At 40.7% G+C, this 16,106-nt stretch overlaps 1 protein-coding gene across 6 annotated transcripts in view; it reads right to left on the reverse strand.

Annotated features, from left to right (window-relative positions):
* Nucleotides 1-1,055: 1,055 nt before the first annotated feature.
* trdmt1 (tRNA aspartic acid methyltransferase 1) overlaps nucleotides 1,056-16,106 on the reverse strand; it is an 89,939-nt gene continuing 74,888 nt past the window's right edge. For 5 of the 6 annotated variants that reach the window (XM_087987361.1, XM_043690382.2, XM_043690379.2 and 2 more), the window contains one exon: nucleotides 1,056-1,720. In XM_087987361.1, coding sequence (XP_087843487.1) covers nucleotides 1,620-1,720 — 101 coding nt within the window. In that variant the 3' untranslated portion in view covers nucleotides 1,056-1,619. Of the gene's footprint in view, nucleotides 1,721-11,692; nucleotides 11,794-16,106 lie in introns of all 6 variants that reach the window. The other variant, XR_015757230.1, reaches the window with a different exon arrangement.

Consider the following 16,106-nt stretch of genomic DNA (forward strand, 5'->3'; position numbering starts at 1 on the left):
AGTTTCACATAACTATGACATAAATTCCATCCCTTGGTATGCCAGTTCTCTTTAGATGACTATCAACATTCCTAGCTGTTTTAATTATTGACAGGCTTTTGGGTTAGCAATTGGAAATTTCCTTGAAACCACCATCTTGCCAGAAATACAGGGAAACGCTGTTTTGGGGAGTTTGCAACCAGTTTACGTGGTGAGTTCCAACTACAAAAATGATATAGACGTCAAACTCATTTCCATTCCAGGTACACAATACATCTACTTCCAAGAAAGGCAATGAAAATTAAACCTTCCTTCTCTGTTGTCAAATAACTGAATAAAATTTAGCATTAAAAAAAACTTTAGTTGCGCATCAGACACTTTGATAAATATTGAAAAGGTTTGGACGCTGGAGGCATTTTTAGTCACATATTTATTCAAAAGAAGTTCAAAAGAAATAGCAGCCAGAACAGACAGATGTATCACCAGCTGCAAACATGAATCCATGATGATATGTTGTTTCCCTGGTGCGAGGGTGAAGGGTCACTACAAACCATGAATCTCCTGCTTTTCCTCTGTAACCTTGCACTTTACTTCTATCCAAATAATCATTCAATACATTCCTGAATTCCTTAATGGAACCTGCCTCCAGAACACTAAAGGAAGGAATTTGCAATAAACCTTTCCAAAATAATATTTTGGCCTGAAGTGATGTTCAATGTCAAATTCTGGACTGGAAGGCTGTAAAGGTTATGAAGAGAATCATATTACAACTATAATAAATGAACAGTAGACTGCCAAATTCTTCAATGAAGACATACAGACTCTTCATTCAATATGACCTGGCATTATTATATAATTCTAAGTCGCTGCATTATATTTCAGAACTAGAAATGATGAAGAAGTAGCGCTTTGAAAGCTAGTGATTCCAAATTAACCTGTTGGATTATAACTAACTTTATCTACCCTAGTTCAATACCGGCACCTCCAAATCAGAACTAGAATACAGAGACATAATAAACAAGGACTTGATGTACAAATAAATAGTGCAATGTAAAACTGCCATGATTGAAACAAAATGACCCTGCATGAAACATTTTGGTTTATTCTTTCAAAATACAAACAATTTGTCATCAGACTAAATTTATTAAACAATTTAAAAATCAGCTTGGTTAAACATTCTAAATATACGAGAATTATTTTAAATTTGTTCACATTACAGTATGTTTTGATTCTTGCACATAACTTTAGCATTGCTGGCTATACCATCATTTGTTGCTTATTCTTAATTGCCCTTGAAAAGATGCCAGTGAAACACCTTGAACTGCTATTGTCTGTCTGGTGGTGTCGGGTACAGTGCTGTTAGGAAGCTGAATAAGAGTTATGTCACAAAACCCCAACTACAAAGCAAAACATTCAGCTTACATTCCATGCCGTACTGATTAAGTTCTGATATTTTAATGCATGGAAGGGCAGACTTGTATGCAGCAATATCAAAAAGACAATTTCAATATATTGATAATATTAAAAACAGGCATATTTATTAGGTAAAATAAGCATTTCCAGATTTATTAGGCAAAATGAGCATTTCCAGATGTACATATTTACACAGAATACATCATAAATCTTATAGGCTTTTGATATCACTGAACCATCAAGCCAATGAGCTTGGCTACCACGTTGATATTGAGGCTGTTTCCAAGCAGACGATAACTTTGTCTCAGTGAAACATTCTGTGGAAAACCTGCAAGGATATTAAAATATAATTAAAAGTAGAAGTAAAAGCTCAAGGAGGAATGGAGAGGTTTCAAACCCAGAAGTGTCAGGTGTCTTTAAATTTAAATACATTTGTGAATTACGTGATTTTAATATATTTGAATATTGCTGAAAAAAGGACATTGTCCAAATTTTGCTCTATTTCTCAAAAATATGAACATAAAGGCAAAGAGAATTTATAACAGAAATGAAAATAGTGCTGTTTAGTGAGTACAGTGCTAAGTTTGCGCTCAAATTTCTCCAAGAGTTCATTAAATCCAAGGTTGTCCCAGCTTACATTTTCAAATACATTAATAATCCCAAAGGTTGATATAGTTCCACAATTCAGCAGGTGTTTAGGCAAGATGAACAAGTTGGTTCTAGGGGTACAAATGTACACATTCCATATCTTATGCATATTCTGAGTACACACATTCTTTCAATTGTTGATTCAGAGCCTTCGAGATGCACAGCATGGAAACAGACTCTTCTGTCCAACTCATCCATGCCGACCAGATATCCTAAATTAATCTAGTCCTATTTGCCAGCATTTGGCCCAAATCCCTCTAAACACTTCCTCTTCATATATTCATCAGATGCCCTTTAAATGTTGTAATTGTACTAGCCTCCACCACTTCCTCCAGCAGCTCATTCCATACATGCACCATCCTCTACGTGAAAATGTTGCCCGCCGCTCAGGTCCCTTTTAAATCTATCCTCACTCACTTTAAACTTATGCCCTCTAGTTTTGGACTCACCCAACCCAGTGAAAAGACATGTCTATTTACCCTATCCATGCCCCTCATGACTTTTCAAACCTCTATAAGGTCACTCCTCAGCCTCTGACGCTCCAGGGAAAGTAACCCCAGCCTATTCAGCCTCTCCCCATAGCTCAAACCCTCCAACCCTGGCAATATCCGTGTGACTCTTTTCTGAACCCTTTCAAGTTTAACAACATTTTTCCAATAGCAGGGAGACAAGAACTGCAAGCAGTACGCCAAAAGAGGCTTAACCAATGTCCCATATAGCTGCAACACGACCTCCCACTCCTGACCAATAAAGGCAAGCATACCAAACACCTTCTTCACTATCCTATCTACCTGCCACTCAACTTTCAAGGCATCTATTTATATCACTATATTATCTCAATAGATCATTGCATCATAAACAGCACCCACTTGATGCAAACCTGCACCATAAACACGCTTTTTTTTAAAACAGATATTTTTATTGGAAAAAAGAAAATTTAAGATTTTTTACAAAATTACAAAAGTAATACAAAGAAGTTTAAACATCAATATAAAACTAAATAAATTTTAAAAAATAACCAAAAAAATGAAAGAAAAACCCAACTAACTACTAATCTATCCTACAAACAACCAAAACATAAAACAGAATATCATACATTACTAACAATAAACAACGAAATAATTAAATAACTAGATGCATGCTCAAAATAGATTTACATCAAGTCATAATAAAACCCGTATTTATAAGGGATTCCTCCTCCTGGGGGTCCCCGAACCAGCCAGAACCACTACCATAGCCTGACAAAAGCCCTGGACAGTATGGCCGAAATATCTGTGCCGATAAGGGCTGCCATGTTTTATAGAATAATTCCGCTTTTTGGTGCACAATATTTGTAAGAAAGTCAAGGGGGATATATTCCATGACTAATCTGTGCCAGTTCGAGAGTCCTGGAGGGCCTTCAGCTACCCAATTCACTAAAATATTTTTCCTTGCACAAAAGGAAAGAATGGTAAATAATTTCCTCTCGTGCACATCCAGGGAGGGAAAATCTGAAGAGCCCAAAAGCACGGACACTGGATCCGATCTAATCTCCGTACCCAAGATCCCTGTCAATGCATTCGCTACTCTATCCAAATACCTACGGATCTTATGGCATGTCCATAGACAATGCGTGAGAGTACCAACTTCTATTTTACATTTAGGACACATTGGGGATGCTCCTGCCTTGAATTTTGCTAGTCGCTCAGGTGCCAATGTGAGCCCTGTGGAGTATCTTTAATTGAATAGCCTGAGTTCTATTACAAATAGAGATCTTTCTGGCATTTTCCCAGCTGTCCTCCCACATTTCTAATGAGACTTCCAACCCGAATTCTTGATGCCAGGTTTTAAATACTTGTTCCATGGCTTAAGATACTTTATTATATAGTGAGTGATAAAGAGTACTAACCAAGGGGGGCCCCATCGGCCAGAGCACTCTCCTTTCCCTATCCAATTTGTAGGGGTTAATTATCAGTGTGGTCTTCTTTTGTATATAGTCTCGTATTTGGAAATACCGAAAAAGGTCTCTGCAGCTGCTCAAAGGTCATCATAACCTCCCTATCGAACAGATCTCCCAAACAGGAGATAGCTCTGGACTTCCAAGTTTTAAATGTAGGATCTGTCACCCCTGGTTGAAATCCTGAAGCTCCCACTATAGGAGTATAAGGAGAGGTTTTTTGCAGGTTACCCTCACCTTGTCGCATTATCCTCCAGGCTTTAATTGTATTCAATGCAAGAGGATTTTTACAATAGTCCATAATAGCTCTCATCTTGTTCATAAATAAAAGATTGATGAGGGGACATTTTGCTTGGGAGGTCTTAATATCTAGCCAAATTGATTGCGGGTCACAAGAGACCCAATCAGCTATATAGGACAATAAGGAACTCAATTGATACCTCCTAAAATCTGGAAAATCCAATCCTCCCCTTGCTTGTGGAAGCTGCAGCTTTTCTAAGTTAATAAGGGGCCGTCTATGATTCCAAATAAAAAAGCCGAGTCAGCCATAAAAGGTTACGCAACGCTTGTCTCGGTAGCATCAGGGGAGCATTCTCATAGGAAATAAAAGACGAGGTAGGATATTCATCTTAACTAGGCTACTCTGCTTAACCCGGATATTGGAAGATCTCCCCAGCGTTGAAGGTCCTGTCTTATTTTCTCTAATAAGTGCACGAAATTAGCTTTATACAGCTGTGTAAATACTGGGGTAATAAAATACCTAAGTACAGAAAACCTTCTAGTGACCACCGAAAGGGAAAACAAGATCCGTCCAGTAAATTAGATACACTGGCAAGACCTCCCAACGGCATGCCCTCAGATTTCATGAAATTGATTTTATAGCCTGAGAACATACCGAATAAGCTGATCACTTGGTTTAGGCGGGGCACAGATATCAAAGAAGAATCACTTAAGAGGAGGAGGACATCGTCAGCATATAGAGTGATTTTATGTTTGCCCGATCCAACCCTCGGAGCCGTTATGTTAGGATCAATTCGCATAGCTTCCGCCAGTAGTTTAATCACTAGCGTGAATAATAATGGTGAAAGAGGACATCCCTGACGACATCCCCTGCCAACACTAAAGCTATCCGAACTTAGACAATTAGTGATCAACGCTGCTTTGGGATCATTATATAACACTGAAACCCATTTACTAAATAGCTCTCCGACACTGAACCTTTCCAATGTATAAAAAAGATATGGCCATTCTACTCAATCAAATGCCTTCTCTGCATCCAAGGAGACAACTAAACCCAGTATTGTTCCCTGTTGGCAGGCTTGTATCATATTTAAGACCCTTCTGATATTAGTTGACCTGCTGCCCCTTATAAACCCCGTCTGGTCCTCTTTTATGATGTATGGTAAGACCCTCCCCAATCTTAATTCTAACATTTTAGAAAGAATTTTGAAATCCATATTTAGTAAGGAAATGGGTCTATATGATGAGCAATCTTCTGGGACCTTTCCCTTTCTAAGAATAAGAGAGATATTTGCTTCTCTCAACAAAGGCAGGAGGCAGCCCTGACTCTATGAATAATTATGCATATTTATGAGTGGCCTGGCCAGTTCCCCTATAAATTCTTTATAGAACTCGACCTGAAATCTATCTGGTCTGGGTGCTTTGCCACTCTGAAGCTGCCTAACCGCGTCAAATACTTCCTGGCTTGTCAGGGGGGCAGTCAAGATCGACACCTGCTCAGAGGTTAAGCCCGGAAGGGTCAGAATTTTAAAAAAGGATTCCATCTTCTCAGTTCTATCCTCACAGTCCTGTGATTTATACAGTTCAAAATAGAACTTTCTAAAGGCTGTATTGATCTTTTTACGATCACAAGTCAGGGTAACAGCACTTTCTCTAATGGACGTAATGGCTTGAGGAGCCTTTTTCTTTCTAGCGAGGTATGCTAGATATCTGCTAGGCTTATCACCATATTCAAATAATCTCTGCTTTGTGAATAATATTTCCCTCTTTGCTGTTTGAGTAAGTGCGGTATTCAAGGCTGCCCTAAGGGCTGTGATCCTTTGTAGCTTAGTAATGGAAGGCCTGTCAAGATACATTGTCTCAGCTGCCTTCAAGCAGGTGCTGTTGCTCTCCCTTTTGTCTTTTCCGGGACGCAGAGTATGAGATGATCAAGCCTCGCACACAAGTCTTAGTAGTCTCCCACATCATCGACAGGCTACTGGCTGTACCTGAGTTAATTTCCCAGAAGGTTTTGAATTCCTGCAAAAATACTTTATAAATTTGCTATCCTTCAATAAGAAGGGATCCATTCGCCAATGTCGGGGGCCTATCCCATCATCCCTAATCTTGACTTCCATATATACTGTGGCATGATCAGAAATAGCTATGTTACCTATTTTACAAGACAGTATGGAATTCAAAAGGGTCGAGGAGGCAAAAAACATATCAATTCTGGTATGGCACTTGTGTGGGTTAGACTAGAAAGTAAAGTCTCTGCCCTGGGGGTGAAGGCACCTCCATACATCTACTAGCCCAAGCTCCTCATTCAGATCTGCCAAATGTCTAGATCTCAGAGATATATCCATAGTGCTCTTGGGTATCCTATCTGTCTCTGGGTCCGTAATATAGTTAAAATCTCCTCCTATAATTGTATGGCAGACTCCAAAAGCCATCAACTTAGAGAATGCTTCCATTACAAATTTAAAGGGGTGCGCTGGGGGGCAATAAAGATTCAAAATTCCATATTCCTCTCCATGTATTAGGGCTTTGATCAATATATACCGTCCAGACTCATCTTTTATCTGGCTTAACATTTGGAAAGGAAGATTCTTCCGAAAAAGAATCGCTACTCCCCTACTTTTTGAACTGAAAGATGAGAAAAAAGCCTGATCAAATCCGCCCTGTTGTAGCTTTATATATTCTTTTTCAAGTAGATGTGACTCCTGTAAGAGAGCTACATCAACCCTTTCTTTTTTGAGACTTGATAATATCATTTTCCTTTTGATTGGTGAATTACTCCCCTTGACATTCTAGGTGCACTAAGTGAATAGCTAGCCATGATCGTCCAGGCAAGTCCGAGACCCCCCAGGAGGAATAACCCCATTCAAAGAACCTTGAATAAAGACCGTAAGGATTTCACAAACACAAAAATTCGTAAAAATATTTAAACCAACACAATTAAAAGCTATTCCTAATTGAAAAAAACAACACAAAACATTACTGCTCCTTGGATGCTGTCTGAACTGCCGTGCTTTTCCAGCACCACTCTAAGCTAGAATCTGGTTTCCAGCATCTGCAGTCCTTGTTTTTACCATATTTGAAAGGAGACTTTCTCCATTGTTCCCAGGGGGCATAATTACCTCTCAATAACCCTACCATAACCTCTCCTAGCTAGGGCCCCATAAACAAGCTTAAGTAGAAGTGGTTTGACAAAACAATCAACAATACCACATTAAAAAAATCTGACCATGAGAGTTTATTCTTGAGCTTAGTTTCAGTTTTGATATACCTTTGTCCCAAATCAAACAGGTAGACTTTTTTGCTGACTCCTAGATATAATGCCAAAAACCTAGAAACATAGAACATGGAAAGAGCAGCGGGCTATTTGGCCTTTTGAGTCTGTTCCGTCATTCAGTATGATCATGGCTGATCATCCTACTCTGTACCCTGTTTCTGTTTTTGCCCCATATCCTTTGATCTTTGAAACTGCCCCTGTATGAGCGACAGCAGGAATACTGTGAGGTTCCAAACACAAACACAAATGCATGGTGGCGTTGTTCAGTATCAATGCCAATGTGGACATACACATCTGCAATCTCAACAAAGGAATGGAATAGTCATCCTTAACAAGTGTTACTGTATCATGCCAATCCTAATTTACAGGACTTGCACACTGGATCGCAGTAGTCCATGTGCTAATTTGACATTGCCAGCTCATTGACCATTAAAACAAGCCACGACACATTTTCACTGCAGCGCTATATCACGGTGATCTAGAACAAACATCTTTGTATGAATCAGTATTCATTGAACGTATGAACACAGCAACTTACACAGTTGAAATCAGATTTAACAACATCGTATATGCTTAAATAGATGGTGTTGTCAGGGGATGCCCTCTGGGCTTAACTCTCAGAAACATTATTGTTGAGTGCCATGAGAAACATGCCTTCAATAGAATGATACCTAACCTCCTATCTCTTGCAATTCGTTGATATGTAAATGATACTTTTGTTACATTTGAATCTGCAGCTGTATCTAGGAAATTCCTTAAACATCTTATGCGCTCTAACTTGCATTCAGTCTAACTTATTTCAGAAATTTGAGCAAGAGGTGAAGCTAGCTGTTCATGCAGCTATTATGCACTGGCAACACAAGTGTATTCCCGTCAGGGTGAAAGGGAAGGCTGGTAGGTATAGGGAATGCTGGATGACTAAAGAAATTGAGTGTTTGGTTAAGAACAAAAAGGAAGCATATGTCAGGTATAGACAGGATAGATCGAGTGAATCCTTAGAAGAGCATAAAGGAAGTAGGAGTATACTTAAGAGGGAAATCAGGAGGGCAAAAAGGGGACATGAGATAGCATTGGATTCTCCTTAATTCTAATTGCCAAAGGGTTTTTACAAATTTATTAAGGACAAAAGGGTAACTAGGGAGGGAATACAGCCCCTCAAAGATCAGCAAGGCGGCCTTTATGTGGAGCCACAGAAAATGGGGGAGATACTAAATGAATATTTTTCATCAGTATTTACTGTGGAAAAGGATATGGAAGATATAGACTGTAAGGAAATAGATGGTGACATCTTGCAAAATGTCCAGATTACAGAGGAGGAAGTGCTGGATGTCTTCAAACGGTTAAAAGGTGGATAAATCCCTAGGACCTGATCAGGTGTACCCGAGAACTCTGTGGGAAGCTAGAGAAGTGATTGGTGGGCCTGTTGCTGAGATATTTGTATCATCGATAGTCACAGATGAGGTGCCGGAAAACTGGAGGTTGGCAAACGTGGTGCCACTGTTTAAGAAGGGCGGTAAAGACAAGCCAGGGAACTATAGACCGGTGAGCCTGACCTCAGTGGTGGGCGAGTTGTTGGAGGTAATCCTGAGGGACAGGATGTACATGTATTTTGAAAGGCAAGGACTGATTCGGGATAGTCAACATGGCTTGTGCATGGGAAATCATGTATCACAAACTTGATTGAGTTTTTTGATGAAATAACAAAGAAGATTGATGAGGGCAGAGCAGTAGATGTGATCTATATGGACTTCAATAAGGCGTTCGACAAGGTTCCCCATGGGAGACTGATTAGCAAGGTTAGATCTCATGGAATACAGGGAGAACTAGCCAGTTGGATACAGAACTGGCTCAAAGGTAGAAGACAGAGGATGGTGGTGGAGGGTTGTTTTTCAGACTTGAGGCCTGTGACCAGTGGAGTGCCACAAGGATCGGTGCTGGGTCCTCTACTTTTTGTCATTTACATAAATGACTTGGATGCGAACCTAAGAGGTACAGTTAGTAAGTTTGCAGATGACACCAAAATTGGAGGTGTAGTGGACAGCGAAGAGGGTTACCTCAGATTACAACAGGTTCTGGACCAGATGGGCCAATGGGCTGAGAAGTGGCAGATGGAGTTTAATTCAGATAAATGCAAGGTGCTGCATTTTGGGAAAGCAAATCTTAGCAGGACTTATACACTTCATGGTAAGGTCCGAGGGAGTTTTGCTGAAAAAAAAGAGACCTTGGAGTGCAGGTTCATAGCTCCTTGAAAGTGGAGTCGCAGGTAGATAGGATAGCGAAGTAGGCGTTTGGTATGCTTTCTTTTATTGGTCAGAGTATTGAGTACAGGAGTTGGGAGGTCATGTTGCAGCTGTGTTGGGCATTGGTTAGGCCACTGTTAGTATATTGAGTGCAATTCTGGTCTCCTTCCTATCGGAAAGATGTGGTGAAACTTGAAAAGGTTCAGAAAAGATTTATAAGGATGTTGCCATCGTTGGAGGTTTTGAGCTGTAGGGAGAGCCTGAACAGGCTGGGGCTGCTTTCCCTGGAGTGTCGGAGGCTGAGGGGTGACCTTATAGAGGTTTACAAAATTATGAGGGGCATGGATAGGACAAATAGACAAAGTCTATTCCCTGGGATCGGGGAGTCCAGAACGAGAGGGCATAGGTTTAGGGTGAGAGGGGAAAGATATAAAAGAGACCTAAGGGCAACGTTTTCATGCAGTGGGTGGTACGTGTATGGAATGAGCTGCCAGAGGATATGGTGGAGGCTGGTACAATTACAACATTTAAGAGGCATTTGGATGGGTATATGAATAGGAAGGGTTTGGAGGGATATGGGCCGGGTAGTGGCAGGTGGGACTTGATTGGGTTGGGATATCTGGTCAGCGTGGACAGGTTGGACCGAAGGGTCTGTTTCCATGCTGTACATCTCTATGACTCTATGGCGATCACCTCTAACAAGATGTTCCCAACGAGCCAAAAAACATATCACACATTAATAACAGTCTGTGATTTTCGCTTTGGGTGTGATGCGAGATATATAGGCTATGTGTTCCAAAGACTGGTGTATCGTATTAAACAGCATTCAGCTTGGCTGTTCACAACATGGAAGTACTGACTGTGCTCAATCAATCAATCAGTCAGTGCTTGCAAAACTCAAAACGTAATGTCCAACATTTGATGTGATTTTAGGATGAGCCAACATTTGCTAAATAACCTCAAATGTGATAAGAATTCCACTGACAACAAAAGTAAAGATCATTAATCAGGCTCACATTGTGGCATACTTGTACACACTGGAAGTTACATACTTTAATACACAGATCCATGTTCTTCGTACATTGAAAGAACATGCACACACATTGCGCCGGTCCCAACTTAAAACAAGGACTATAAACCTCTCGTTCATTCCTCAGGGCCCTGTCTTGACCAGAATCAACCTGCTCGGTTAAAATTTAAACAGATCTCAGCAGTTAACTTTCAGTCATCTTCCAACTAATGAATTCTCCAGGGCAACACCACTATTAATTTGAGCCCACTGACAATCTGACAAGTATCAAGTCACATTTGTATCACGCAAGTTGCAGGCAATGACCAACTCTAACAAAAGAAGAATCTAACCATTGCCAGTTGACATTCAATGGCATTACCTTCACTGAATTAGTGAACATCCTAGAGTTTACTATTGATCAGAAACTAAACTGGACCAACATATAAATACTGTGGCTACAAGAGCAGGTCAGAGCTTGGAATCATACAAAGAACAATTCACGTTCTGACTCCCAAACAACACAAGTCAGGACTGTGATGGAATGCTCCCCACTTGCCTGGATGAGTTCAGCTCCAACAACCCTCAAGAAGCTTGACAATAACCAGAATAAAGCAGCTCACTTGATTGGGCTCTCCTCATAGAACAATCCCCTCATTCAGTGCAACTTTACAGCATGGCCTCTGATGTTTACCCAAACTATTTTATAATTTACATTAATAAAAAATGTGAAAACAGACCTTAGATAAATAAAATTTCCTTTTTCTATCTGTTTTGGCTCCGTTTTCTCATATTAAGTTTTTTTTAAGTCACCTGATATCATGTCACTAATAATAAATCTAACATTTTACTGCCTATTTCTGTTGTTGGGATATCTGTTATGAGGGAACTATTTCAGAATGCTAAGAATTCTGTAAGACTGAAACAAATGCATCTAATACGTCTGCAGCTACCTCTTAGGTTCCCAGCTGCCAAGTTGAGGGACTTTTTAATCACTGAAGATCCTGAATCAGCCTCATCAGCCATTTTTAGACTCATGCGAGACAAGATTTACCTGCAAGGAATAGCCAATATTAGCAAATCAGCATTATAATTTAATAAGACTCTGTTTCTAAAGGCCCTAAATTTAACTTAATTAATTTCTTCTCATTTACATAACTACAGACATATTTACAGGTACAACTTGTATATATGAAAAGTATTCTGCTTGGAGGTCAGTGTTGAGTGGGGTCCCACAGGGCTCTGTTCTTGGGCCTCTACTCTTTGTAGTTTTTATAAATGACTTGGATGAGGAGGTTGAGGGGTGGGTTAGTAAATTTGCAGATGACACAAAGGTTGGAGATGTCATCAATAGTATAGGAGGGCTACAGCAGGCTGGGCTGAGAAATGGCAGACGGAGTTCAACCTGGATAAATGCGAAGTGATACATTTTGGAAGGTTGAACTCGAATGCTGAATATAGGATTAAAGACAGGATTCTTGGCAGTGTGGAGGAACAGAGGAATCTGGGTGTGCAAGTACATAGATCCCTCAAAGTTGCCACCCAAGTGGATAGGGTTGTTCAGAAAGCATATGATGTTTTGGCTTTCATTAACAGGGGGAATCGAGTTTAAAAGCCGCGAGGTTTTGCTGCAGCTCTACAAGTCCCTGGTGAGAGCACACTGGGAATACTGTGTCCAGTTCTGGTCTATAGGAAAGCTATTTAGGCTTTGGAGAGGGTGCATATAAGATTTACCAGGATGCTGCCTAGACTGGAGGGCTTGCCTTATGAAGAAAGGTTGAGTTAGCTCAGACTTTTCTCTCTGGAGAGAAGGAGGAAGAGAGGAGACCTGATCGAGGTATACAAAATAATGAGAGGAATAGATAGAGTCAATAGCCAAAGACTTTTCCCCAGGGCAGGATTGACTGGTTCAAGAAGTCATAGTTTGAAGACATTAGGAGGAAGGTATAAAGGAGACATCAGAGGGAGGTTCTTTATGCAGAGAGTTGTGAATGCATGGAATGCGTTGCCAGCTGTGGTGGTGGAAGCAGTCATTGGGAACATTTAAGCGACTGCTGGACATGCACATAGATAGCAGTGAGTTGAGGGGTGCATAGGTTAAGTTACTATATTTTACATTAGGATTAAATCTCGGCACAACATCGTGGGCCAAAGGGCCTGTTCCTGCATTGCACTGTTCATTATACTATAGTAGACTAGCAAGAGACATCGCGAACATAGAAAAGTACAGCACAGAACAAGCCCTTTGGCCCAGCATGTCCATGCCAACCATGATGCCAATCCAAACTAATGCCACCTGCTTACACATAGCCAATTTAAAAGGCCGGAAATAAAAGGATATGGACTATCTAAATGCCTCTTAAAATGCTACTTTCGTATCTGCTTCTATCACCTCCCCACGCCAGCACATTTCAAGCACATACCACCCTATATAAAAAGCTTCCCTTGCACATGTCCTTGAAACTTACCCCATCTCACCTGAAACCTATGCTCCCCAGCATATACAATTCACCCTGGGAAAAGGGCTCTAATTATTCACCCAATCCACATCACTCAATTTTATATACTTCCATCAGGTCACCCCCTCAACTTCTGAAACTCAACGGGAAAACAGTCCAAGTTTGTCCAACCTCTCCTTATAGCTAATACACTCTAACCCCAGACATCTTGGTAAACCTCTTTTGCACTCTCTCCAAAGTCTCCACATTTTTCCGATAGTGTGGTGACAAGATCTGCACATGATACTCTAAATGTGGCTTTAATAAAGTTTAATACAGCTGCAACATGACTTGTCAACTATTATACTCAATGTCCTGACTGAAGGCAAGCATGTCATCTACCTTATTTATAACCTTATCCACTTGTGTTGCGACATTCAGGAAGCTATGGATTTGCATCCCAAGATCCCTCTGTATATCAATGTTCCTAACGATCCTGCCATTTACAGTATACTTCACTCTTGCATTTGACCTCCCAAAATGCATTACCTTACTCTTATCTGGATTAAAGTCTGTTTCTTTGCCTAACTTATCAACTGATCTATATCCTGCTGCATCCTTTGACAACCTTCCTCACCATCCACAATTCCACTAAATTTCGTGTCATCCGCAAGCTTACTAATCAGACTACCTACATTTTCAGCCAAACCATTTGTATTATAAACAACAGAGGTTCCAGTATTGATCCTTGCTGAACAACACTGGTCACAGACTTCTGATCAGAAAAATATCCCTGCACAACTACTTTGACTTCTCTTACCAAGCAAACTTCGTATCCAACTTACCAACTCACTGCAGATCCCATATGATTTAAGCTTTTGGACCAGCCTACCATAAGGAACCTTGTCAAATGCTTTAGGAAATTCCAAGTAGAGTCACAGAGTCATAGAGATGTACAGCATGGAAACAAATCCTTCTGTCCAACCCGCCCATGCCGACCAGATATCCCAACCCAAACTAGTCACATCTGCCAGCACCCGGCCCATATCCCTCCAAACCCTTCCTATTCATATACCCATCCAAATTCCTCTTAAATGTTGCAATTGTACCAGCCTCCACCACTTCCTCTGGTGGCTCATTCCATGCTCGCACCACCCTCTGCGTGAAAGAAAGTTGCCTCTTAGGTCTCTTTTATATCTTTCCCCTCTCATCCTCTAGTTCTGGACTCCCGACCCCAGGGAAAATACATTGTCTACTTAACCAATCCATGCCCCTCATAATTTTGTAAACCTCTATAAGGTCACCCCTCAGTCTCCAACATTCCAGGGAAAACAGCCCTAGCCTGTTCAGCCTCTCCCTATAGCTCAAATCCTCCAACCCTGGCAACCTCCTTGGAAATCTTTTCTGAACCCTTTCAAGTTTCACAACATCTTTCCGATACGAAGGAGACCAGAATTGCACACAATATTCCAACAGTAGCCTAACCAATGCCCTGCACAGCTGCAACATGACCTCTCAACTCCTGTACTCAATACTCTGACCAATAAAAGAAAGCATACCAAACGCCTTCTTCACTATCCTATCTACCTGCAACTCCACTTTCAAGGAGCTATGAACCTGCACTCCAAGGTCTCTTTGTTCAGCAACACTCCCTAGGACATTACCATTAAGTGTATAAGTCCTGCTAAGATTTGCTTTCCCAAAATGCAGCACCTCGCATTTATCTGAATTAAATTCCATCTGCCACTTCTCAGCACATCTGGTCCAGAACCTGTTGTAATCTGAGGTAACCCTCTTCACTGTCCACTACACCTCCAATTTTGATGTCATCTGCAAACTTCCTAACTGTACCTCTTATGCTTGCATCCAAATTATTTATATAAATGACAAAAAGTAGAGGACCCAGCACCTGATCCTTGTGGCACTCCACTGGTCACAGGCTTCCAGTCTGAAAAACAACCCTCCACCACCACCCTCTGTCTTCTACCTTTGAGCCACTTCTGTATCCAACTGGCTAGTTCTACCTGTGTTCCTCAAGATCTAACCTTGCTAACCAGTCTCCCAGGGGGAACCTTGTCGAATGCCTTACTGAAGTCCATATAGATCACATCTACAGCTCTGCCCTCATCAATCTTCTTTGTTACTTCTTCAAAAAAGTCAATCAAGTTTGTGAGACATGATTTCCCATGCCAATATGACGATTCCCTCATCACCACTGCCTTATTCTTATCACTCATCTCTGTCACTTTCTTAAAAACCTCAATCAAGTTTGTAAGATAAGACCTCGCTAGCTTAAGACATGCTGATTAACCCAAAAAGTCCAGTCTTCTCCAAATCTTACCGCCCTTATCTTTCATCCTCAAAGGAACATGTGGATCCTGAAGTCTGATAAACTAACTTATAAAAGAATCAACTGCCCCCAATCTACTTTCTCTAGTTCGTGTTTAATACTGTTGTAATTAGCCTTTCCCCAATTTAGCAAGTTCACCTAGGGATCAGTCTTATCCAGAAATATCTTAAAATTTAGGAAATTACAATCACTGTTCTTAAAATGCTACTCCACTGAAACTTGGATCAACTGGCCAGGCATGTTCCTCAATGAAGGTCCAGTAAAGCCCCTTCCCTGGGTGGACTATCTATATATCGTTTCAAGATACACTCCAGAATGGACCTAACAAATCTGCTCCATCTAAGCACCTGGTGCTACAGACTCCCTGTTAATACTGGAGAAGTTTAAACCGCCCACGCTAACAACCCTGTTGCTTTTACATCTTTCTATTATGTCTTACATATCTGTTCCTATATCTCCTGCTGGAGACCTATCATAATGATTGCACCTTTCTTATTCCTGAGTTCTAAACATATCGCTTCACTGGGTGAGTCCTCCAAGATGTCCTCTCTTAGTACATCTGTGAAATTCTAAACTTCA

This window comes from Chiloscyllium plagiosum, unplaced genomic scaffold, assembly GCF_037043375.1.
Source record: "Chiloscyllium plagiosum isolate Xiang-an unplaced genomic scaffold, Cpla_swu_hap1 HiC_scaffold_5, whole genome shotgun sequence".
Lineage (NCBI taxonomy): Eukaryota > Metazoa > Chordata > Chondrichthyes > Orectolobiformes > Hemiscylliidae > Chiloscyllium > Chiloscyllium plagiosum.